The sequence below is a fragment of the Pithys albifrons genome, chromosome 5 (assembly GCF_047495875.1).
Source record: "Pithys albifrons albifrons isolate INPA30051 chromosome 5, PitAlb_v1, whole genome shotgun sequence".
In the NCBI taxonomy this organism is placed as follows: domain Eukaryota; kingdom Metazoa; phylum Chordata; class Aves; order Passeriformes; family Thamnophilidae; genus Pithys; species Pithys albifrons.
Genome location: NC_092462.1, coordinates 2157513 through 2176365, shown reverse-complemented (window position 1 = coordinate 2176365; position 18853 = coordinate 2157513). Strand labels below are relative to the sequence as shown.

Genomic DNA, 18853 nt, shown 5'->3' with positions numbered 1-18853 from the left:
ATCTCCTGAGAATATACAGAGAGGTTCTGGTGCCACCCATGGTGTGTGGCATCCCACATACCATCACATCACCCTTACCAGAAAAAGAAGGGTAACTCAAGCTCTGGGGATTCAGCTTTGTTAAAGCTGGCTGTAGGCAGTAGCTGGCTGCCAGCTTTGGCCTGGATGTCCTGAGACTGACAGGAAGCAGCTCCCTGATAGTTTTCTTAATATCCTATGGAAATCACTGGCTTGAGGCCTGCTGGTCCCTCTGCCCAGCTCCCCTGTCCCCAGCTGTCACCTGTGGGAGGGACTCCTTTCTCAAAGTAGCACTTAATTCATCACCCTGGTCAGAAACAGCCAAGCAAACAAAGATTCTGGCCCATCCCTCATGGGATCACCCAAAATTGATGGACAAAACCCAGGTGTTTCAAAAAGACAGCAACACTGCTAGAAAAACAGCTGATGAGAATTAATAAAACAGACACTAGAAGGATCCAAACTATAGCTGGCAAGACATTCAGCTGAGGTATTTGGAGACTAGCACAAGGGACAGGCAAAACTGCATCTTTAGCACTAGGTCTCTCTCTGTGCCTAAGGGGCCACTGGGACAGATTCTGTTTCCATTTACCCAGGTATTTCACTTATTTAGAATCATTTCATTAAAGTCAGCAAGTTAGTATGAGGCAGCAGTGCTCCAAAACCTCACACCTGGGGACCAGTAACAATGCTGGCAATCTGTCAGCTGGCACTGTGGACTGTGTTTGAAGAGTAAATCTGTCCTGGCTGCACTCAGGAGAGGCACGTTAAAGACTAAGTAACCTCTGTTGCAGCTTGGGCTTTAACTGGAGATGCTTTGTGAAAAATGATATGGCTGAACTCCAGCTTGGAAGGCCTGCACTAATATTTAAGTGGAGTCAGTGAATTTACTTTGCAGTAGAACCTACAGTAAAGGCTCCTTCAATTCCTAGCAGTGCATGCACTCCTACTGTGGATGTAAGAACTGTAGCAGTTCTGAACTGTTGGCAGAGCAAGGCATTACTTGCATCTATTCCTCTGCAGCAGAGATAACTCTTGAGTGTGTGTTTCAGAGCCTGCCCCCAGGCTTTACCTAAGTGTGCAGTGAGATCAACTCGGTGTTTTCTTCCAGTTTCTTCTCTGCCTGCATTCAAAGCCAATTGCAAATAATTTTGTAAATTAATTGCCTGACTGGACTTACTCAATAGCATCTCAGATCAGCCAGCTGCAGCTCTCATGTCTCATTTCTCCAAGCACTCAGAGCTGCTTTAGTTGTGTTCCTGTGTTGTGTGACAGTAGCACGAATCACTGGAGCAGGTGTGTACATGGATTAGGGGTGTTCATTAACACACACTGGGGACAGGTTTAAGTGTAATTACAGCTTGGCCCAGCCTTCTGAAGGCAAAGTAAAGCTAAAATTGATTGACTTTTTTAATAGGTATATGTTGTTAGCCTTTTAAAAAGCAAATAGACTCTAACCAGTGCTGGTAAATATTATGTATTTTTTTTAGTTGGCTCAGATATTTTAATGGCAAATCATGGGGCTTCCATTGAAAACCAAGATGTGAGACAAGGTGAATGTTCCTGCCTCAGCTGTCATTCTATGCCCTTAACTTGCCACTTTTAACTTTGCTGTTCCTCATTGTCCCTACTTCTGATTCAGGAAATGAGGGAGAAATGTCTTCTCAGAGATTTGTTATATTGTGAGATAAAGATGATTTCTGAATAAAAATATTATCTTCCTTTATATTTTCATTAATCTGGGGAAGGAAGGTCACTACTACTGAAGGTTTATTATCTTTGGGTCGATTGATGACATAACTGAAATGTCTCAAAAGGAGCAGAAAGAAGCAAAGTGAAGTTTCTAACCTAATTCCTGGCCCTTGTTCTTTGTTTGCTCCTCTTGTTGCCACCATGGACCCCAGAATGGGTACACCCCTCTTCACCAGGCTGCTCAGCAGGGCCACACTCACATCATCAACGTCCTGCTCCAGCACGGGGCCAAGCCCAACGCCATCACCACGGTAAGCCTGTCACCTGCCACTGGGATCCTATTTCCCTGGACAGTTCTTTCCCTTTCCCTTTCCCTTTCCCTTTCCCTTTCCCTTTCCCTTTCCCTTTCCCTTTCCCTTTCCCTTTCCCTTTCCCTTTCCCTTTCCCTTTCCCTTTCCCTTTCCCTTTCCCTTTCCCTTTCCCTTTCCCTTTCCCTTTCCCTTTCCCTTTCCCTTTCCCTTTCCCTTTCCCTTTCCCTTTCCCTTTCCCTTTCCCTTTCCCTTTCCCTTCCCAGGGCTGTTGTTTTGCTCACAGCTGGTTGTCAGATGTGTAAATGTCACTTCCTCTGCTTCTCCTTATCCTCTTAAGGTAGTTCACATCTGGTCTAACCGTGCACTGAGCGGAATGTGAGGGGGAGAACAGCTTTCTGAGCCACAGTTGGCTGTGCTGGGCTTGGTCAGTTCCCCTCTGCCTCAACACCTCTGTCTGAACATTGATACCTCCATAAGGAATTTCCCATAGAAATTGAGGGCAATTCAGAACCTGGGCTTTTTTTGAAAACTTAGGCCCAAATTTCTGTACCTCTATCCACTGGATCTGTTTCAGGTTCTTACTGAGTTCACAGATGTGAAAGGCTCCTCAAAGGCCGTCAGTAACTTCTGGCACAGCTCCTTCTCTGCAGTCAGCCAGGAATGCGACTGTCCTATTTCACGTTCATGTTGTTATTAGTCACCCCTAATTGGGTAATCATTAAAATGCAGCCAGAGTGTCCAAAACTCGTGTCATTCCCCAGAGTGGATCAGCTTTCCTTATGAGTGTGGTGTGCGTGCTTAAATCAGCACTGGTGCCATGTTTGGTCCTGGAACCCTCACGCTGAATAATCTGGTGTCAAGTTATCCAAAATACCAGTTTGTGTACCAGATCATCAAGGGACAGACAACTGCAGTCACCACCTGGGGCTGTGGCACTCCTTGGCATGTTCAAGTGAAGCTCTTTTGATTTCAGGCCTCACACTGGGGCTGTCATGCCCAAATCTAACCCAAGGCCAAGCAGAGTCTTAAGGATGTGTGTCTTTGTTACACCATTTCCGTGCTTCCTCAGGTACTGGATCTGTCCTTGTCCACACACAGCAGCCTCTGGCTTAAGAGAAGGGAATTTAAACCTGTGGAATATGGGAGTTAATGTGCAAGTGATGGTAGCAATCGAATTATTTGTGCTGTGAGGGTGCTAATCTGTTCATTTTGTGCTGCTAATCCACAAACCCCACATTGCTTCAGGGTTACTGAGCCAGACTAATACAGCAGAATTGAAATTATAGATAACCAAAGCCAGTACTGAAGAAGAGAGCAGCCCTCAGGCTGATACCCTGCACACTGCAGTGGGGCCACAAGAGAAATCTTTTCAGTGCAAACAGCAGTACAGTGACTTTCCATGATTCCCCAGCATGCTGTCCCTTGGCTCAGTGCAAACCAGCATGGGACAGTTCTGTGGCAGCTCTATACAGAGAACCAGGGAACACATCCCTTCCTCCCCTCTCCAGGCTGAGTGAATGGGGACCATGGACTGCCAGTGTTCCCAGTGATGAAATGGGGATAAATAGGCCAAAACTACCATTTTAATGTGCATTTGATGAATGACACGTCTGTATATTATGAGCCTTCACACTGCAAATAAGTGTATTGAAATGGAAATTAATTCCTTTCCCCCAAGCCTTTTGTGTTTGTTAAATCATCAGCTTTTGTGTACTTTTATTGGAGACAAATTTTTGTTGTATGAAAGAATAGAAGTGTGTGTGGACAGCACAGATGTAATATTTTATTCCTCTGGGAAGGAATTGTGTCTGTTATAGATTTAACAGTTTCAGCTGGGAGTGAAACTGTAATATTTTAAAATACTTTGGTTTTTTAGAAGAGTCTGATGTTTATGCAAAATAAAGCACAGGCAAGACACGTGCTGTGTAGTGAGGTTTGAGCAGTGAGGGGTTAAACCATACAGTGCTTTAGTATTTGGACTATCTGGCAGATGTAAGTGTGTTGTGTTACCATGGCAACCGGGGCTATAGTCTTAAAGAAGTTCCAAAGCCAGAGTCAGATGTAGGGGTGAAAAAGCAGTGATTTTCCTAGGCTGTGCCTTGTTTTGGATGGAAATGCTGGCTCATGCAGCGTGGAGAGTGATCTCATTGGTTCACATCCCAGTCCTCCCTCTGAGCGCTCTCCCCCCTCTGCTTTCCCGTAGAATGGTAACACTGCCTTAGCCATCGCCAGGCGCCTGGGATACATCTCGGTGGTGGATACGCTGAAGGTTGTAACGGAGGAGATCACCACCACCACAACTGTGAGTTGCACAGCATTGCACTGTCTCTCTGCTCTGGTCAGAATGTTGTCTTTCCCCTCGTCCCTCAGGCTCTCCGTGTACCTCCTTTTCTGTTGGGTTTTCCTTTTTCCTTTCTGTTGGATTTTGCTACAGTGCTTGCAGGGTATCTTTAAGCATGTGGAAGTGTGTGCAGCACCACAGGCTGCACTGAACTTGGGACAAAACCTGTGTGCACACTGATGGAAAACAGTCATTGAAAAGCAGAGTAAAACTTTGTCTAGATCTGGGTCTGAGCTGCAAACCCAAACTTTCCACAAGTTTGTGTGGTGGTGTTTAGGTCTGTGCTGCTTCTCTGTTTCTCTTTTCACTCTCCTTTTCCACCTGGCCTTACATGTCCTCACTTTTGACACCTGCTGAGGCTCAGCCCTTGCTACATCACAGTGTCCTCACGTTTGGGCTGCACAGCCATGGCCTGGTGCCAAGCCTGGTGATGCTCACTGGGTGGCTGTGCATCTCATCCATCATCTTCTTCCTCAAGTCACTTCCAGTTCAACCAGATCCTGTTTTTCCAAATACAGAGCAATCTTTCCTCATGTGCTCAGTCCTCCACACTCCTGGAGTGTGTGTTTTGATGCCAGGTTTGTGAGTGGTGTGTGCTGAACGTCAGCAAGGTGGTACTACAGCTTTAAACCAGGAAAAACTGATCTATTTGGACACCCTGGGAAGGGGAGGCTTTTCTCTTCTTGGACTTTTACCTCCCATCTACACGTACCTTAGCAGGCAGGAAGGGAGAACATGAGAAAAAGTGCACAATTTAAGATATTAAATTCAATTTAAATTTCAATTACTGCATTTATCTTGAAACACTCTTGTAAGGTCATGCTTTTTTACTGTATTTTAATATTATTTTTTTAATGCAAGAAGGATTAGCAGTCTAGAAAACCTGCCAGTTCTACATGTCATTTAGGAGCTCAGAAGTTTAAAAATCCACAGATTAATTCAAAGATGCCACTGTTCAGTCAGGGGGAGGATTAGAAGAAGGGGAGAAATACAGACTCTCTGGTAAAGAAATGGTAAAATAATTTTAATTTTGTTGCATGCTGACAGCAAGCCCCACTGATGTGAACCAAGGAAGATGGAATAAGGTTACAAATAGAGTGAGTCATAATTTATTAATGACCTGCACAGATCAGGCTGACTCAGGTTTGGACAAGAAATTCCAGAGTAATTCCAGAAGTCTCTAATAAGGACTGTATGTTTCTTTTGTTATTGTTCTTGTTTAATCATGTGGCACATCTCACATGTACAGCATAAACACTTATGTCTCTAATCAGAGATTTAGAAAAATAAAACCTTGGTAACAGTTTTTGAGTATTTTTTAGCCCCCAAGCACACCTTTGCTGTTCTCTGTGCTGTGTCCTGGCACACATTTTTCCTTTATTGTCTGATCTAAGTTGTAACTTCCTTTCTGTTGCACACTGCATTGCCTTGTGCCTTGTCTTATGTAAGTGTTAGATCTTTGTAGTAACAGGATTACACTGTGAAAAGACACCTGTGAGTTATTTACTTTGGATAAATATTGCTCTAAACTTGGAGGGTAATGGATTTTTCTACCACATACCTGATGCCTGGGCTTTAGGACTGAGTCAAATCCTGAACCTTCCTTGCAGAGTTAACCTTTTATACATGCACATAAGAGAAATCTGAAATCATGATCTGTGTCTGTGTGCTTTAAAAGTCAGGTGGGAACCCTCAATAAACTCAGCAGATTCTCCAACTGTGAGTTCATCTGAACCTTGCACCATAGGGATATCTGGAGTATATACTCTGGTGGGGGTGTTCATGGTGGGGAATGCTGATTAAACATAATTTACAACAAGCCCTAAAAAGGAGGAGTAAATCCAGGCCCTCCCTGCAGTGAAGTTCTCCAGATGGTGGGGCTGGTGTTGCCAAACCTGCACAAGCTCTGAAAGGAAGATGCTGTCACCATGGCTACCCCGTTCTCTGAGGCTGTGGCTGAGCCCTGCCTGGGGGATCTCAGGCAGCCCGAGGCTTTATTGATATTCCAGTCACTGCCATTGGAGATGAGGAAAAGATCTCCAGTGCCAGAGCCTTTCTTTGCTCTAACTTGGAACACATTTTTCTGTTACATGCATTAGTGGTGTTATTAGTGGAGCCACAGGGATATAAAGCAATAGAGAGAATAAAGTGCACTTTTTTTTTACTGAAAGATTAGAGATGAGTAGGAAATAAATTGGAATAAACTGGACTTGGAGAGGTTTGCTGAGCAATTAAGTTATGGGGCATTTATACAAACAAGCATAGACTTCCTGTGGACAAATGAATATATGAGGAGCCTTGAGGTTGTTTACAGTGTGGTGCTGTTCAGAAAGTCACTGCTGAAGGTACAGATGGGTTTATGTGCCTGAATTATTCTGTGCCACCAGATGGAAGTCTGGCCTTACAGGGGAAGGCTCAAATACAGAAGCCTGAAGTAGAATCCATAATGGAATTCTCAGTGGCACTAACAGTAGGGAGTTAGAGAAGCACACACTGAGCAGTTTTCCAAGTTTCATGGGGCTAGATAGGGATTTTAAATTTTGAGAGTATTTCATGTGCCTATCAATTAAAAAAATTACATTAAAAGTTCCTTTAAAAGCATCAATTCTCAACAGAAGTTGTTGGGATTAGAATAGCCCTCAGTTACCAGGGTAATAGAAAAATACACAGTCATCCTCTACACCTGTGGTTAACCCTGTGGTTTAACTTGGCTTTTGTGCAACTTGTCAGTTAACTGTTGTTGAGGACACAAGGTCAGTGTCACCTGAATGCCAGTGCCCTCCCCATCTGTCACCACTGGCCTTGTCACCCCACGCCTGCCTGACCTTTCTGTCCAAGGAAAGCCATGGGAATTCGGGGGAAACTCAGACATACTGGTGGAGGCACTGGCTGAATCTAAACTCCTTTTCAGCACTGCTGCCACAGAAATAATCAGTTGTCTTTACTCATGGGTAAGAGTGAGTTTAGGGGGCCTAATTGGGATTGCCAGTTGAGGCCAAGGGCATTGTTCTTTCCCTGTTCCTCGGGAGGGTGAACTGCAAACTGCTGTCACAGTTAAATAGATTGCAAAAATGTAAAGCAGACTTTGAAAACCAAGTTGCAAAGTAATTACACGGTTGGTAACTTAGTTATTTGTGAAAGAGCAGAGTGTTACAATAACCAAGAATGACGCCTTTGTCGGTTTGTTAAGTAGAGAATAAACAACGGGATCAGGAAACAACTAGGAAATTTTGTGCAACAAAAGCTGCTATTGACTTCACTGCTTGCTATCAGTGGGCATTTTCCCAAAAGAATATTGCACAAGGGGCTTGGGTTTGGCTGACTTTAATTATCCCTCCCATTTTCTGCTCTTTCACTGCTTTTGCACGTGCTGGTAATTGATGCAGGATAGATACTATCTACAACAGGGAGTGAGGGGCTGCCTGGGGGGAGTTTTCCTGGCACTCCTCTCGGTGCCAGAGGGGCACATCTGCTCCCACATCCCCTAAAGGCTCATGTGCACTGCCCTCCACACTCCCCAGTTCAGCTGGCTGGCTGCACATCTGGGTGGAGCCAGGAAATAGTTATTTTTTGGTTGTGACTAATGCAGTTCTGATCACTGCTCTTCTTTAAGCCCTTGGCATTGTCTCCTGTACCACAACACGCTGGAGTTTCCTGCAGGCAACTTCTTCACACCTCGCACTTCCTACGATTTCTCTCATCATGTTCTTCTGCATGTCCTTCCCCAGACTGTATCTTGATGCTGCAAGGGTGTCTCCATCCCTGGTTCAGCACCCCTGAACATCTTGTTTCCTCCCAGAAGTCATTCATGAAGATAAAATTCTATCAAAAGTATCTTCCAATGTTCTCCTGCTCTGTGCTCTCCTGTTTGACCAGTGTTCCCCCATTATTCCTCAGCCCATACTTGCCTTGATGCACAGTATGTTAAGTTTTTAGATGCACAAAACATATAAGAATCTTCAAATAACCTTCTTTCCTCTCTGATGTGTGTGTGCTTTGGGAGAATATACATGATTTATGAAAAGGATATCATTAATATGCAGTGTAATCACTTTTTTCCTTGGGGGTGGAGAAATGCTTCAAGTGGTCTGTGTAAATCCTTCACATCTTTTTTCAGTTTAGGAATTTCACATCATTCATAACTTCATTTCCAAATGCTTTACCATTTAATAATTTCCATATGCCACATACAACTTTCTGAAGCTCTTCTGTAGACATTACCTAATTCACTTGAAAATCATCTTGGAAACCTTGAGCTGAATTGTTCTACATGCACCATTTATAAGTAAATTTTATTCCTCTGACCAGCTCATGATGTTTTTGTTCTTTTCTGCCAGTAGAAATGGTACCTTGTACAGCACTGAGCACAGGAACTTGTGGAGTAAGGATGAGAAAGAAAGTTATGGGGAGGGAAACATGTCAGTGCTGTCAGTGTTGAAAATATCCTGCTGTAACCTTTGCTGCTCCCTTTGGTGTTTATTTGAGGACTGATGGTTCTGTCTTTGCAGACTGTAACAGAGAAGCACAAGCTGAATGTACCCGAGACAATGACCGAGGTCCTGGATGTGTCAGATGAGGAAGGTGAGCACCTTTGCTAAATTCCACATCACTTCTGTCACCTGTGACAGGCTCCAGAAGCTGCCTGAGTACTCTGACATCTTCATTTTACAGTGCTTGAAGTGTCCTTTTTAAATGATATAATTGTTGTGGCATTTGGGTAAAGATGCCAGAATTTGACCTGAGGCAAAATTCTGGACCCCTACATCTTTTTCAGAAAAAGCTTATTTGAACCAAACCAACAAATGAGAACATTTCCCAGCTCCAGATTTTCCAATTTCACTGTAGAGCTTTCCCAGAGCTGACTTTGACCCTCCCCTGAAGAGGAATCTGAGCAGTAACTTTTTTGGCTCTGAGCCACCTGTATCACATACACATATCTAGGAATTCTGCCTAATTGGAAACATTTGTGTGAGAAGATGCAAAAGGGGGAAGGTGAGGAGACTGTTCCCTCCAGGGAGCTTTTGGCACACTCAGCCAAGGCGTGACATAAAGTAACAACACACTAATCAGTTGGGCACTTTGGTTTCAGGGTCCACTGCATGCACAGACAGGAGACATGTATTCTATTGCTTAGCTGTGTCCCATGAAAGATCCTGTGAATTTCTGGAAGGATTGATAAAGTATTGCAGCTTTACACAGCACAGAATTAGGGAAAAGGCTTAAAAACAGCCCTTTCTGCTTAGAAATCTCAGTCACAGTGGCATCTGATACATATAAACTCATTTGCAAGAATTTTCTGTCTTGTTCTTTGCTCTGGGCAGTGTTAATTAACAATGTAGTATCTTATAAATGCTGTTTTATTGTTGTTACTATTTCGTGCCAATGATTTGTGGAGTGACTGATTTCCAGAAAGTCCTGGGGGTTTAGGAACAGGTTACAGGGTTGGATATTTTCTTGTACAAAGAATGTAGATGCACTTGTGGTTCTGAGGGATGCAGGAAGTTAATGGCACTCATTAGTGCCAATAGAACTGCTTGTGTTGCTTTTAGAAATGGGATTTATGCTGATTAATGAGCAAATACTTGAGGCTCCAGATGGAACTTTTTGTTTTAAAATATGAAAGCAAACAAGTCTGATTCAAAATCAATTATTTTCTGCTGCATCATGACCATTGAGATTATTTTGTTGTGGAATGTTTTTGCTGCTTTGTGTCTGAGAAACAATTCACCCACTTGTGTAATTATTATTAATTTGCTTATAGCTTTATGTTCACCTTGTTGAGTTTACTCCCAGTCTTTTGATCTGCCCTTGAACCATCTTTAAATCCACACAGCCTGGGATGTGTTTCTGCTTCTACAGGATTAAAGCAGAGCATTCATTCCTTTTCCTCAAACCACTTTGTGTGTTGTGCAGCCTTTAAGCACTCTGATGATGAGCCCTTCAGTGATGGGGGAGCCTGTAATGGCACAGGTGCTGGGAGCAGGAGTTCCTGGAGTAAGACCTACAAACTTTCTCTTTTTGCTTAACTCGGGCTGTTTGGTTTAGTTCCTGTGTTGAAACCACACAGATTTGCATCCTCTGGGTGTCTAACACTGCTCCCCTCTGTTGTTACTTTTGAAGTGTGGCTGAGTGTGTGTTTCTGAAAGGTGGGAGGAAGAAGGGAGGCCAGGAAAGCTCAGATTTATTACCTGTATCTTGAATATGTTGGCAGAACTCAAAGGGGCCGTCCAGCATGACTAATGCTCTGCAGTGCTTTGAATTAACATTCCCTGCAAACAGGCCTGGTGTGGATGGTGCTTGTGGCAGCAACTTAAAGGAGCTGGGGACAGGAAGACTGCAAAACTTTTCTAATGGAGGGGATGAACCTTTCAAGGGTGGTGTAGCTTTAGAAGAGGCCAGCAATAGGATGTCTAAGGCTGTGTTCTTTCAAGTGACACAGTCTGTTCTGCAATAAAGTGATCTAACACTGTAAACCTGCCAGCCCAGGCTGTGTAATTACCAAGAGCAAGACGAGTTCTGGAGCAAGGAAGCACTTCTGGTCCTGTTGTGGAGCATGTTCACCACTGGTGATCAGTATCTTGTGTTTTGCCTGGGAAATGGTTATATTGCATAATTGCTGTTATGTTGGTAATGCAGTGATGCTATTCCTAAAACACACCAAAGGATAACATCCAATATTAGCAGTATAAAAAAAGGACTCAAGAATATATCAAACAGCTTGATGTGGAAGGTCCTGATCTGTGTAGCCTATTTTAAATGGACTGAGAGTCCCACTGATTCTTCCTCAGTTTTCATGCAGCATTTTTCTGTTTCTCCACTCTATTATTCACAATTCTTTGCCTGTTACGGTACCTGATTTTTTTTTAACAGAAATCATTTGTATTTTTTCCAATAGCCTTTGATCCAACCATTGATGGGGATTGCACCACAGATTCCCGTAGGCAGAGCTGTGAAGTGCTGTGGTTTGACCAACACATACCCGTGCCTGCAGCTGTGCTCGGTGTGGATACAGTTGCACTAAAACCCTGTGCCTTTTATCATTGTATCTGCTGGGCTGTGAGAATTGCTGCAGAGTTCAGTTCCTTTAAAGCTGCAAAAAGGAGCACTTTGCACCCAGGGGACCCTTAGAGTAGTAGAGGGCAATTACTGCAAAGCATCTTGTGAAATGTATTTTAGTGATCTCTACAGAATTGGTGGAGTTAAGCACAAGCAGATGTTTTTGTTAGGCCTGAGTCAATGTAGACTCACGGGAAAATCGAGAAAAGGCAGGAACATGGGGGAGTTTTGCTCCCCCATGTATAAATTTGCTCCTCAGAACTCCTTCCATTCATTATTTTTGTGGCCAAAGAACTGTGCAAACCAGCAGTGGTTTATCTTTGTGACTCTCATCTGAGATGGGTGTTGAAGAGCTCTCATTTGTTTCTCTTTGAGCCTCCTGATCTCCAGTTAATTTTCAAAAGTTGTGGTTCCACTGTCTGTTCAGGACTAAGTTCTGGCTGCTGCTGAAGCAGTCAGGCTCTGACCAGGCTTTCCCACATCCTCCATTCTGGCAGCACAAACATTTCACCATGTGGTGAACCAGCCCAGAGAATTGATCTGTCTGAAAATTCATCCCTTTGTTTGTACTGACAAGTTCTTTTCCAGGCAGACAACTTTTGCAGGCAGAAGGGAATGGATAGAAAGGCTGAGGTACAAGACACCCCTGTCAGCAGCAGCATGGCCTGCCATGGCCCAGAATTCCTCTGAAGGAGCACCTGGATTAGTGGGAACACCTTATTTCTTTAATTAAACCTGGAAGTTAAACTTGCAGCCAGGAACTGTTCAGTGTATCAATATCTGAAACCCTGCAGGAAACTGCACATGAATCCCTGTTTTCCTGACTGACTGCAAATAAAGAGAGTTACAGCATGAGCCAAACTGTAATCCAGGGAAACTTCTGGAGTGGGCCACTAAATACGGGATTGCCTTTAGGGAAATGAAGGTGTCCAGGGACAGTGTCAGAGAAACTCTGGAGTAAACATGCTCCAAAAAAATTGTTCTTGCCATAGCTGTCCTTTCTCCATCTGTTACTTCTAAGGAGCAGCACTTCTGGGGTGAGCTGCAGACTTATCTACGTGCTGCAGAGAAAACAGTAATTTTGGCAACTCTCATAACTGTATCTGGCTTTAAAACATCTATTAGAAGCAATTTCTGGCAGTTTGACACAACCCCCTTTCTTTCTTTTTGTTTGGGTTTTTTTTTAAACTTTTGCTTACATTTCCTCTGTGTTTTATGAGAAACAATTCCAGAGCAATTCTCACACAGCAATTGTATTTTGCAATTAATTTCTGTGCAGAAGAGCTGTAGGAATGGTGGGATCTGCCTTTGTTGAGCCTTCCCTAAAGGAGTTAACTCTGCAGATGTAAGTACAGCACTGTCAGTTCTGATGGTTCAGGGAAATCCTGTGTGTCCAGCAGGAGCAGAAGGATCTCAGCATGCATCCTGTGTCTCTCACTGATCTGTTTGGGGTTTAAATGCTCAATACTGTGTTCAAACATGTGACAGCAGCAGCAAGTGCAGTGACTCAGCTGGGAAGCAAATGGAAGATAAATCCCTAAGCAGGTAACTCATCAAAATCCACCTGTGAATTCATAGGTGGCCTCTCCAAACCACAGAGCATCACGGGGGGATTTTTCTCCCAAGCTGCTTAGTGAGTGGTGCAAACGTTTTCCTGACTTTAATTTGATGGGAAATGTGATGGCTGATGAATCGTTTGTGGCACAATTAAAAAGGATGATTTCTTGGGAGGGTCTGCAGTGTAAGCAAGGCCTTGGGCAGCTGAACATGCAGTTGTTGAGACTTCAGTACACAGTTGTCCCCTTCAGGTACTGTGAGGAACTACTTGGGAGTTCATCTCCTTAGGGAAAGCTGGAGGGACAGGAGGGGCTGGCAGGGAGTGGGGTTACCTTCTGGTGCCCTCAGGACTGGTCTGCTGTTGGAGGATATCCATGGGCACTCTGGTTACTGTTTGCAGATGTTCCCATCACATCAGAGGTACTTAGCCCTGGGATTGACAACCCTGAGATGAAAGGCCAAAGCTGGAATGAGGGGAGACTTTGGAGGTTTTTTTTTAAAGGATGTGGGTGTGATGAAAGTGGTGAAGATTTTGCCTTTGTTTCTTTTCTAGATGGAATGTCTGGCGTGATTATAATTATCTAGTTTATTTGAGATATAACTTGGAATTTATTTTACTGTTTGATTAACAGCATTGCCTTAATATCTTCCAAGTTTTCACTGAGCCCTGTGCTTTATAATGTGACATTCCCAGGAAACAGGAGGCATCATCTATCAGAAGACAGGAAACATGAAATGATTAAATGCATTTTATTGTTTTCTGTGAAACCGTGCCCAGTTTCTCCCTCTTAATGTGGGCAGATGGAATTTTCAAGAGCTCTTGTTGTTACACTGAAAAGATTCAAGCCTCATTTTAAAATACAATATTAGTGTATACAAAAAATATCTTAAACACTCCAAAGTTTACTTAGTTTTAGGTGACAAGTAATAGATTAGTTATTTCTTAGCTGAAACATCAAGCTAGAAAAAGTAGTTTGATTTGCTTTGTGAAAGCAAATATCCAGATGACCTTCAGTTTGCCCACACAGCTTAGAAAATGAGAAGGTTTGAAGCAATCCATGGCTTAAGGTCTGGCAGGCTCATTCAGCAGGAATTAACCACCAGGAAAATGAGGGAAATATCCAGGAAGAAACTGCAGAGAGAAAGCATCTTGCAAATGGGAATGTAAAGAAACATCTTCATGTTGCTTGGCAATGGAATCTGTTTTGTCAGTCTGCTGGGGAAAAGCAAACTGTGACTTCATATAGACAGAATTTCCTGGGGAAACTAATTTTGGACCTAAAATAAGATTAAACCCTGTAATTCAGAGGATATGCATAAAGGCTACTGCAGATAACCAATGGTCACTTAGGCTGTGATTCATTAGGAATTACTTTGCTGATTAATGATCCTTCCCATCCATGCAAGTGAGCTGATTTCCAGGTTCTGGATGCTGCTGTGTTTTAGAAATAAGAATTTTGGTGCTGATCACAGAGGGATGTTGTAACCTGGGTGAGAGAGTCTCATGATGTGGAGGTTGGACAGTGGAGAGTTTAAATTAAATTGCAACTATAAGGCATGAGGCCACAGAAAACATGTTTTCATCTCAAAACACATGGATTACAGTTGAATGAGTGGGGGTATTTAGCCATGAACTGTCAGGCTGGGATACAGCATAGCTGTGACCAGAGAGCTAAAATGGATTAAGGAACAGAGACACTTGAGAGAAAGCCAAAGTGTTGTGTCCCTTGCCACTATGTACAACAGCAAAAAATAGATTAAATCTCATTGATTAAACACCTTGATTTCAATTATCTTGCTTGATGTGCCAGTTTCATCCAGTGCATTAATTGCTTGTGGTTTGCAGTGTCTCCTGAGTGGGAAATGCCTTCCTGCTGATTGTGCTGTCCCGCTGTGAGGTCCCAACGTGCAGACAGAATCAAACCCGTGTGTGTGCTGAGCTCTGTCCCCTCTGTGATTGCTTTGCAGGTGATGACACAATGACAGGAGATGGGGGAGAGTACCTTAGGCCAGAAGACCTGCGAGAACTGGGAGATGACTCTCTGCCCAGCAGCCAGTTCTTGGATGGAATGAACTACCTGAGGTACAGCTTGGAGGGAGGACGATCAGACAGGTATTGGCCCAGATTCGTAACTTGCCTTGTGATAATTCTGCACTCACTTTGTTACAAACGTTTGCAATGCCCTTTTCAGGCTCTCTCCATGAGCACCCACAGGCCTAGTTCTGAACAGCTCCCCAGGCATCCCTGAGTATGGGATGACTGGTGTGAAGCAGCACTGCTTCCAAACTTACTGCCTTTAGAACTGGGGAGCACTAAAGGAAATAAAAGAAAAAAGTCGAAATCTTGGCAACAGGATTTTTAACCTCCCTCATTTTTCAGCCTTGATTGTTATTCTGGCAGCATTTCCCAAGCCCACTGGAATGGGTAGGATCCGTTCTGTTTTCTTCAGTGTGCTGTGAACAAAAGATGCCAGGAAACAGTTGGGTTTGCCTCACAGCATGTGTAAATCCCACCATTCAGGTCTCACAAGCCTGGTCTTCAGGCAGTTCCAGTGAGTCCACTGAAAACAAAGTGGCTGTGTGGCTTTTTAACTCTTGGAGGAAGTTTATGGACTACAGCAGAATGCCTGAAATCAAAACATTTTGTTCTTTCTGTGGTGACAAGGTTGTTACTGTTTTACTTTTAAGATGATGTGTACAAATGATTGTGCACACAAGTGTTAATCCACTTTAAGCTCCCATTTAGGATGACTATAGTGAAATGAAGCAAAACTATGCAGGGAGAAAGAATGGAAGAAGAAGGACATTTTTGTAGCTCCATGGTCTCATTTTCTGACACCTCCAGGTTACAGGTTTTCAGAATTTTCACATTGTTTTGCTTTTGCTTTGTTGTGATTTTCATGGCATTACACTCACTTTGGTTTTCCAAGAAATTCCCTAAAGCAGAACAGCATTAGCAGTCTAGACTCATGTAATCTTGTGCATTGATCAGTTTTCTTTAAAAACATGTCTTTTTCATTTGTAACCACCTTCCCTATTTATTTTACTTCTCTCTCTCCTTCACTTTTCTTTCTTTTCCATATGCTTTCATTAGCATCATGCCCAGGTAGGTATTACACAGCATGACCACCTGTTGTCTCTATCCCCTTCTGTGGCTCCTGTCTCTGTTCATCCACTTTGGAGGCCTGCTCTATGCCAGACAGTTGGTTTTGAGGACCAAATGAGTGATGCTGCTGTTGAGAAACATTCTCAAGGTTGATTTATCCAGTTTTCAATGATACCAGGTTTTTTCTCAGCTTGGGAAACAACATGTACTTGAACAGGAATTACGCTCAGCTGCACTAGAGCTCGTAGGATCTCTGTGCACTGCAACATGGTCTCCCTGTCATCCAGACTAGAGTTTGGCTGGGGAGTGCTGCTCCTGTTTTCTGGGTACCACATGGGTCTTGCTGAGGGCTTAAAGAGGAGGGTGAGACTTGCCCGTGCATTGCCTAACATGGGCAAGACACTGTCATGGTCAGGAGCATGGTAATGCCAAGGTCATGGGTTCAATCCCCTGTGTGGGCCACTGACTGAAGAGTTGGACTCGATGGTCCTTTTGGGTCCTTCCAACTCAGAACAGTCTGGGATTCTGTATTGCAGCATTCTTGGGTTCCACAGTTCCATTACAGGGGCTGAGTGATCTTTGCTCCACAACTCTCTGATTTCAGATGACCAGATTTTGAAAGAATCTGTATTTAGACAGTATTTTTTCTCTGAGTTAGGTAGACATTTTTTATTTAGTAAGATTCCTGAAGTACCTTTCTTTCTGAGTCTTTAACTACTAGTTTGCTCTTCATTTAGCTGGTTCAGCACACAGAGAGGGGCAGTGCCATCTAAACATTAGTTTGGAAATTGAATTTAACAGGAAATTCAAACCTCTAATTAACTGCAAATCTCAGTCATGTGTGTGCATGACTTGCCTGTAAATAAAGTCCATGCCCTCAGTGTGTTTATTGGAGCTGTACAGGTGGATATTTACTGGGCTGCTTGTAGTGGTGGTGGCAGCAGTGCCAGAGGACATGGACAGAATCACCATGGAGATAACCAGCCTACTGTAGTTCAGACTTCCTTTCATTCAGTGTGTGCCCAGGACCCAACATTACCTGAATAGCAGAACCTACAACTTGGATGGTGACTCTCACGAGCATTGCATGGCACAGCAAAGCAGTTCTGGAAGTGTCAGCTGTGGAAATGCACACAGGATAATGGTGGCAAATGGGGTCTGCTACTGAGCTCATTCTTAACCAAAGGAAAAATACTCATTGTTGGTTTGTTTTTTTCCTCAAGGCTTTCTAAAAGCTGAGCCTGGTGTAATGCCTGTCTTTGCTTCCAGTTTTGTACAATCCATCTAGGGTGCTAAACAGGCCTTTGGGATAAGTCAGTCATCCCAAGCATTGATTGTTTTTAATGTCATGTATTTCTAATAAAAATAAGGTAACCATTTGCTTCTAAAAATGGATCAAACCCCTCAAACCTGCGTGAATGTAGCTATTGCTAAAAAAGGCTGAGTGGTCTGAATCAGATGGTATTAATCTGCACTGAAAGCCCTTGACACTCGTGTCCATAGTGAATGCATGACTTGCTAACTGCTGGAAACAAATTATCCTTTAAAAATTCAGATAAGTGGCCTATTGTTCTGATCCAGCATATTAGTCATTCTGAGTACTGCTCATGGATGTGTAAGGCAGGAAAACAGAACTGCTTCCTTCAGTTCTATGTACTGTATTCCTCAAGACCTACATCAGAGAGTACGTGTACAACACCTGAAGGTGGCTCATCTCTTTTTAAAAATCACTCTCATAAAACTGCACCCAGTGAATAGTGAAGGGATAAAATTAGTGCTCTTTGGTAGCAGAAACCCCATTTACCTCAGTATGTCCTTCTGTGGCGTCTTAACTTGTCTTTGGTTTTGCTTTTTGCTGGTGGATGCTGCAGTCACATTCTGAGCCAGTGCTTGGAAGCAGCTTCTTTACTGCCTGGCCCCCCTCATTGCTACAGCAACCAGTGTTGGCAGAGCTGTGCACCCTTGCAGCGAGGTCCCTGCTCACACTGGCACTGCCTCCCCAGAGATGCTGTTGGCACTCAGAGGAGCAGTTCTGTTCCCACAGGAGCTTGTGGCTGGCCACACTTCACCTCGCTGTGTGTACCTTCCAGGGGACAACACCAAGCTTACTTACAGTTCTAAGTAGTTCAGAGAGAAGGAGTCATTTGGTTCCAGTAGCAGCGTTCTGGTTTTCCGTAGTGGTTTGGTTGCGTGACGTAGCAGAGAACTTCTCCAAGGAGCCCTGCTTCAAAGAAATGACTGCTCTTTGTTGTAAAGAAGCTTTCATGCCACAAAGCCCAGTCTGAAGTGTTTGTGAGTATAAAATAAGCTGCTGTCTAGGTGAAGCAAAGAGGTCAGAAGGCTTTGTGGCTCAGACGTGTTCCCCGGGACTGTGATCTGCTCCCCCTGGAAGCTGCATCCTGTTGCTAATGGCACGCTTTTCTCATTCTCCCACTCGCTCTGTCATGACACCTTCCCAACATCATCTGTGCTGCTGGTGCTTTGCTCTGGCACCTCCCAACCTCCCAGCCTGCGGTCCTTCAGTTCAGACAGGTCCCACACGCTGAGCCACGCCTCCTACCTGCGGGACAGCGCCATGATCGACGACACCGTGGTGATCCCCAGCCAGCAGGTGAGAACCCCTGAGCCCCCTCATTCCTGCATAAATCAGGGAACAGGGAATTCCCACAGGGTAAATTGCACTGATGAGACCACGAGCTGCTTTGTTCATTTTAATGCAAATCTCTCTGGTTTTGTTGATACCTAAGGGCATATTGTGCTGTGCAGTATTAA

At 43.8% G+C, this 18853-nt stretch overlaps 1 protein-coding gene across 37 annotated transcripts in view; it reads left to right on the top strand.

Moving 5' to 3' along the window:
* Nucleotides 1–18853, top strand: part of ANK2 (ankyrin 2) — a 271916-nt gene that overhangs the window by 206335 nt on the left and 46728 nt on the right. For all 37 annotated transcript variants that reach the window (XM_071555418.1, XM_071555392.1, XM_071555397.1 and 34 more), the window contains 5 exons: nt 1923–2021; nt 4225–4323; nt 8871–8943; nt 14944–15088; nt 18590–18692. In XM_071555418.1, coding sequence (XP_071411519.1) covers nt 1923–2021; nt 4225–4323; nt 8871–8943; nt 14944–15088; nt 18590–18692 — 519 coding nt within the window. The remainder of the gene's footprint in view (nt 1–1922; nt 2022–4224; nt 4324–8870; nt 8944–14943; nt 15089–18589; nt 18693–18853) is intronic.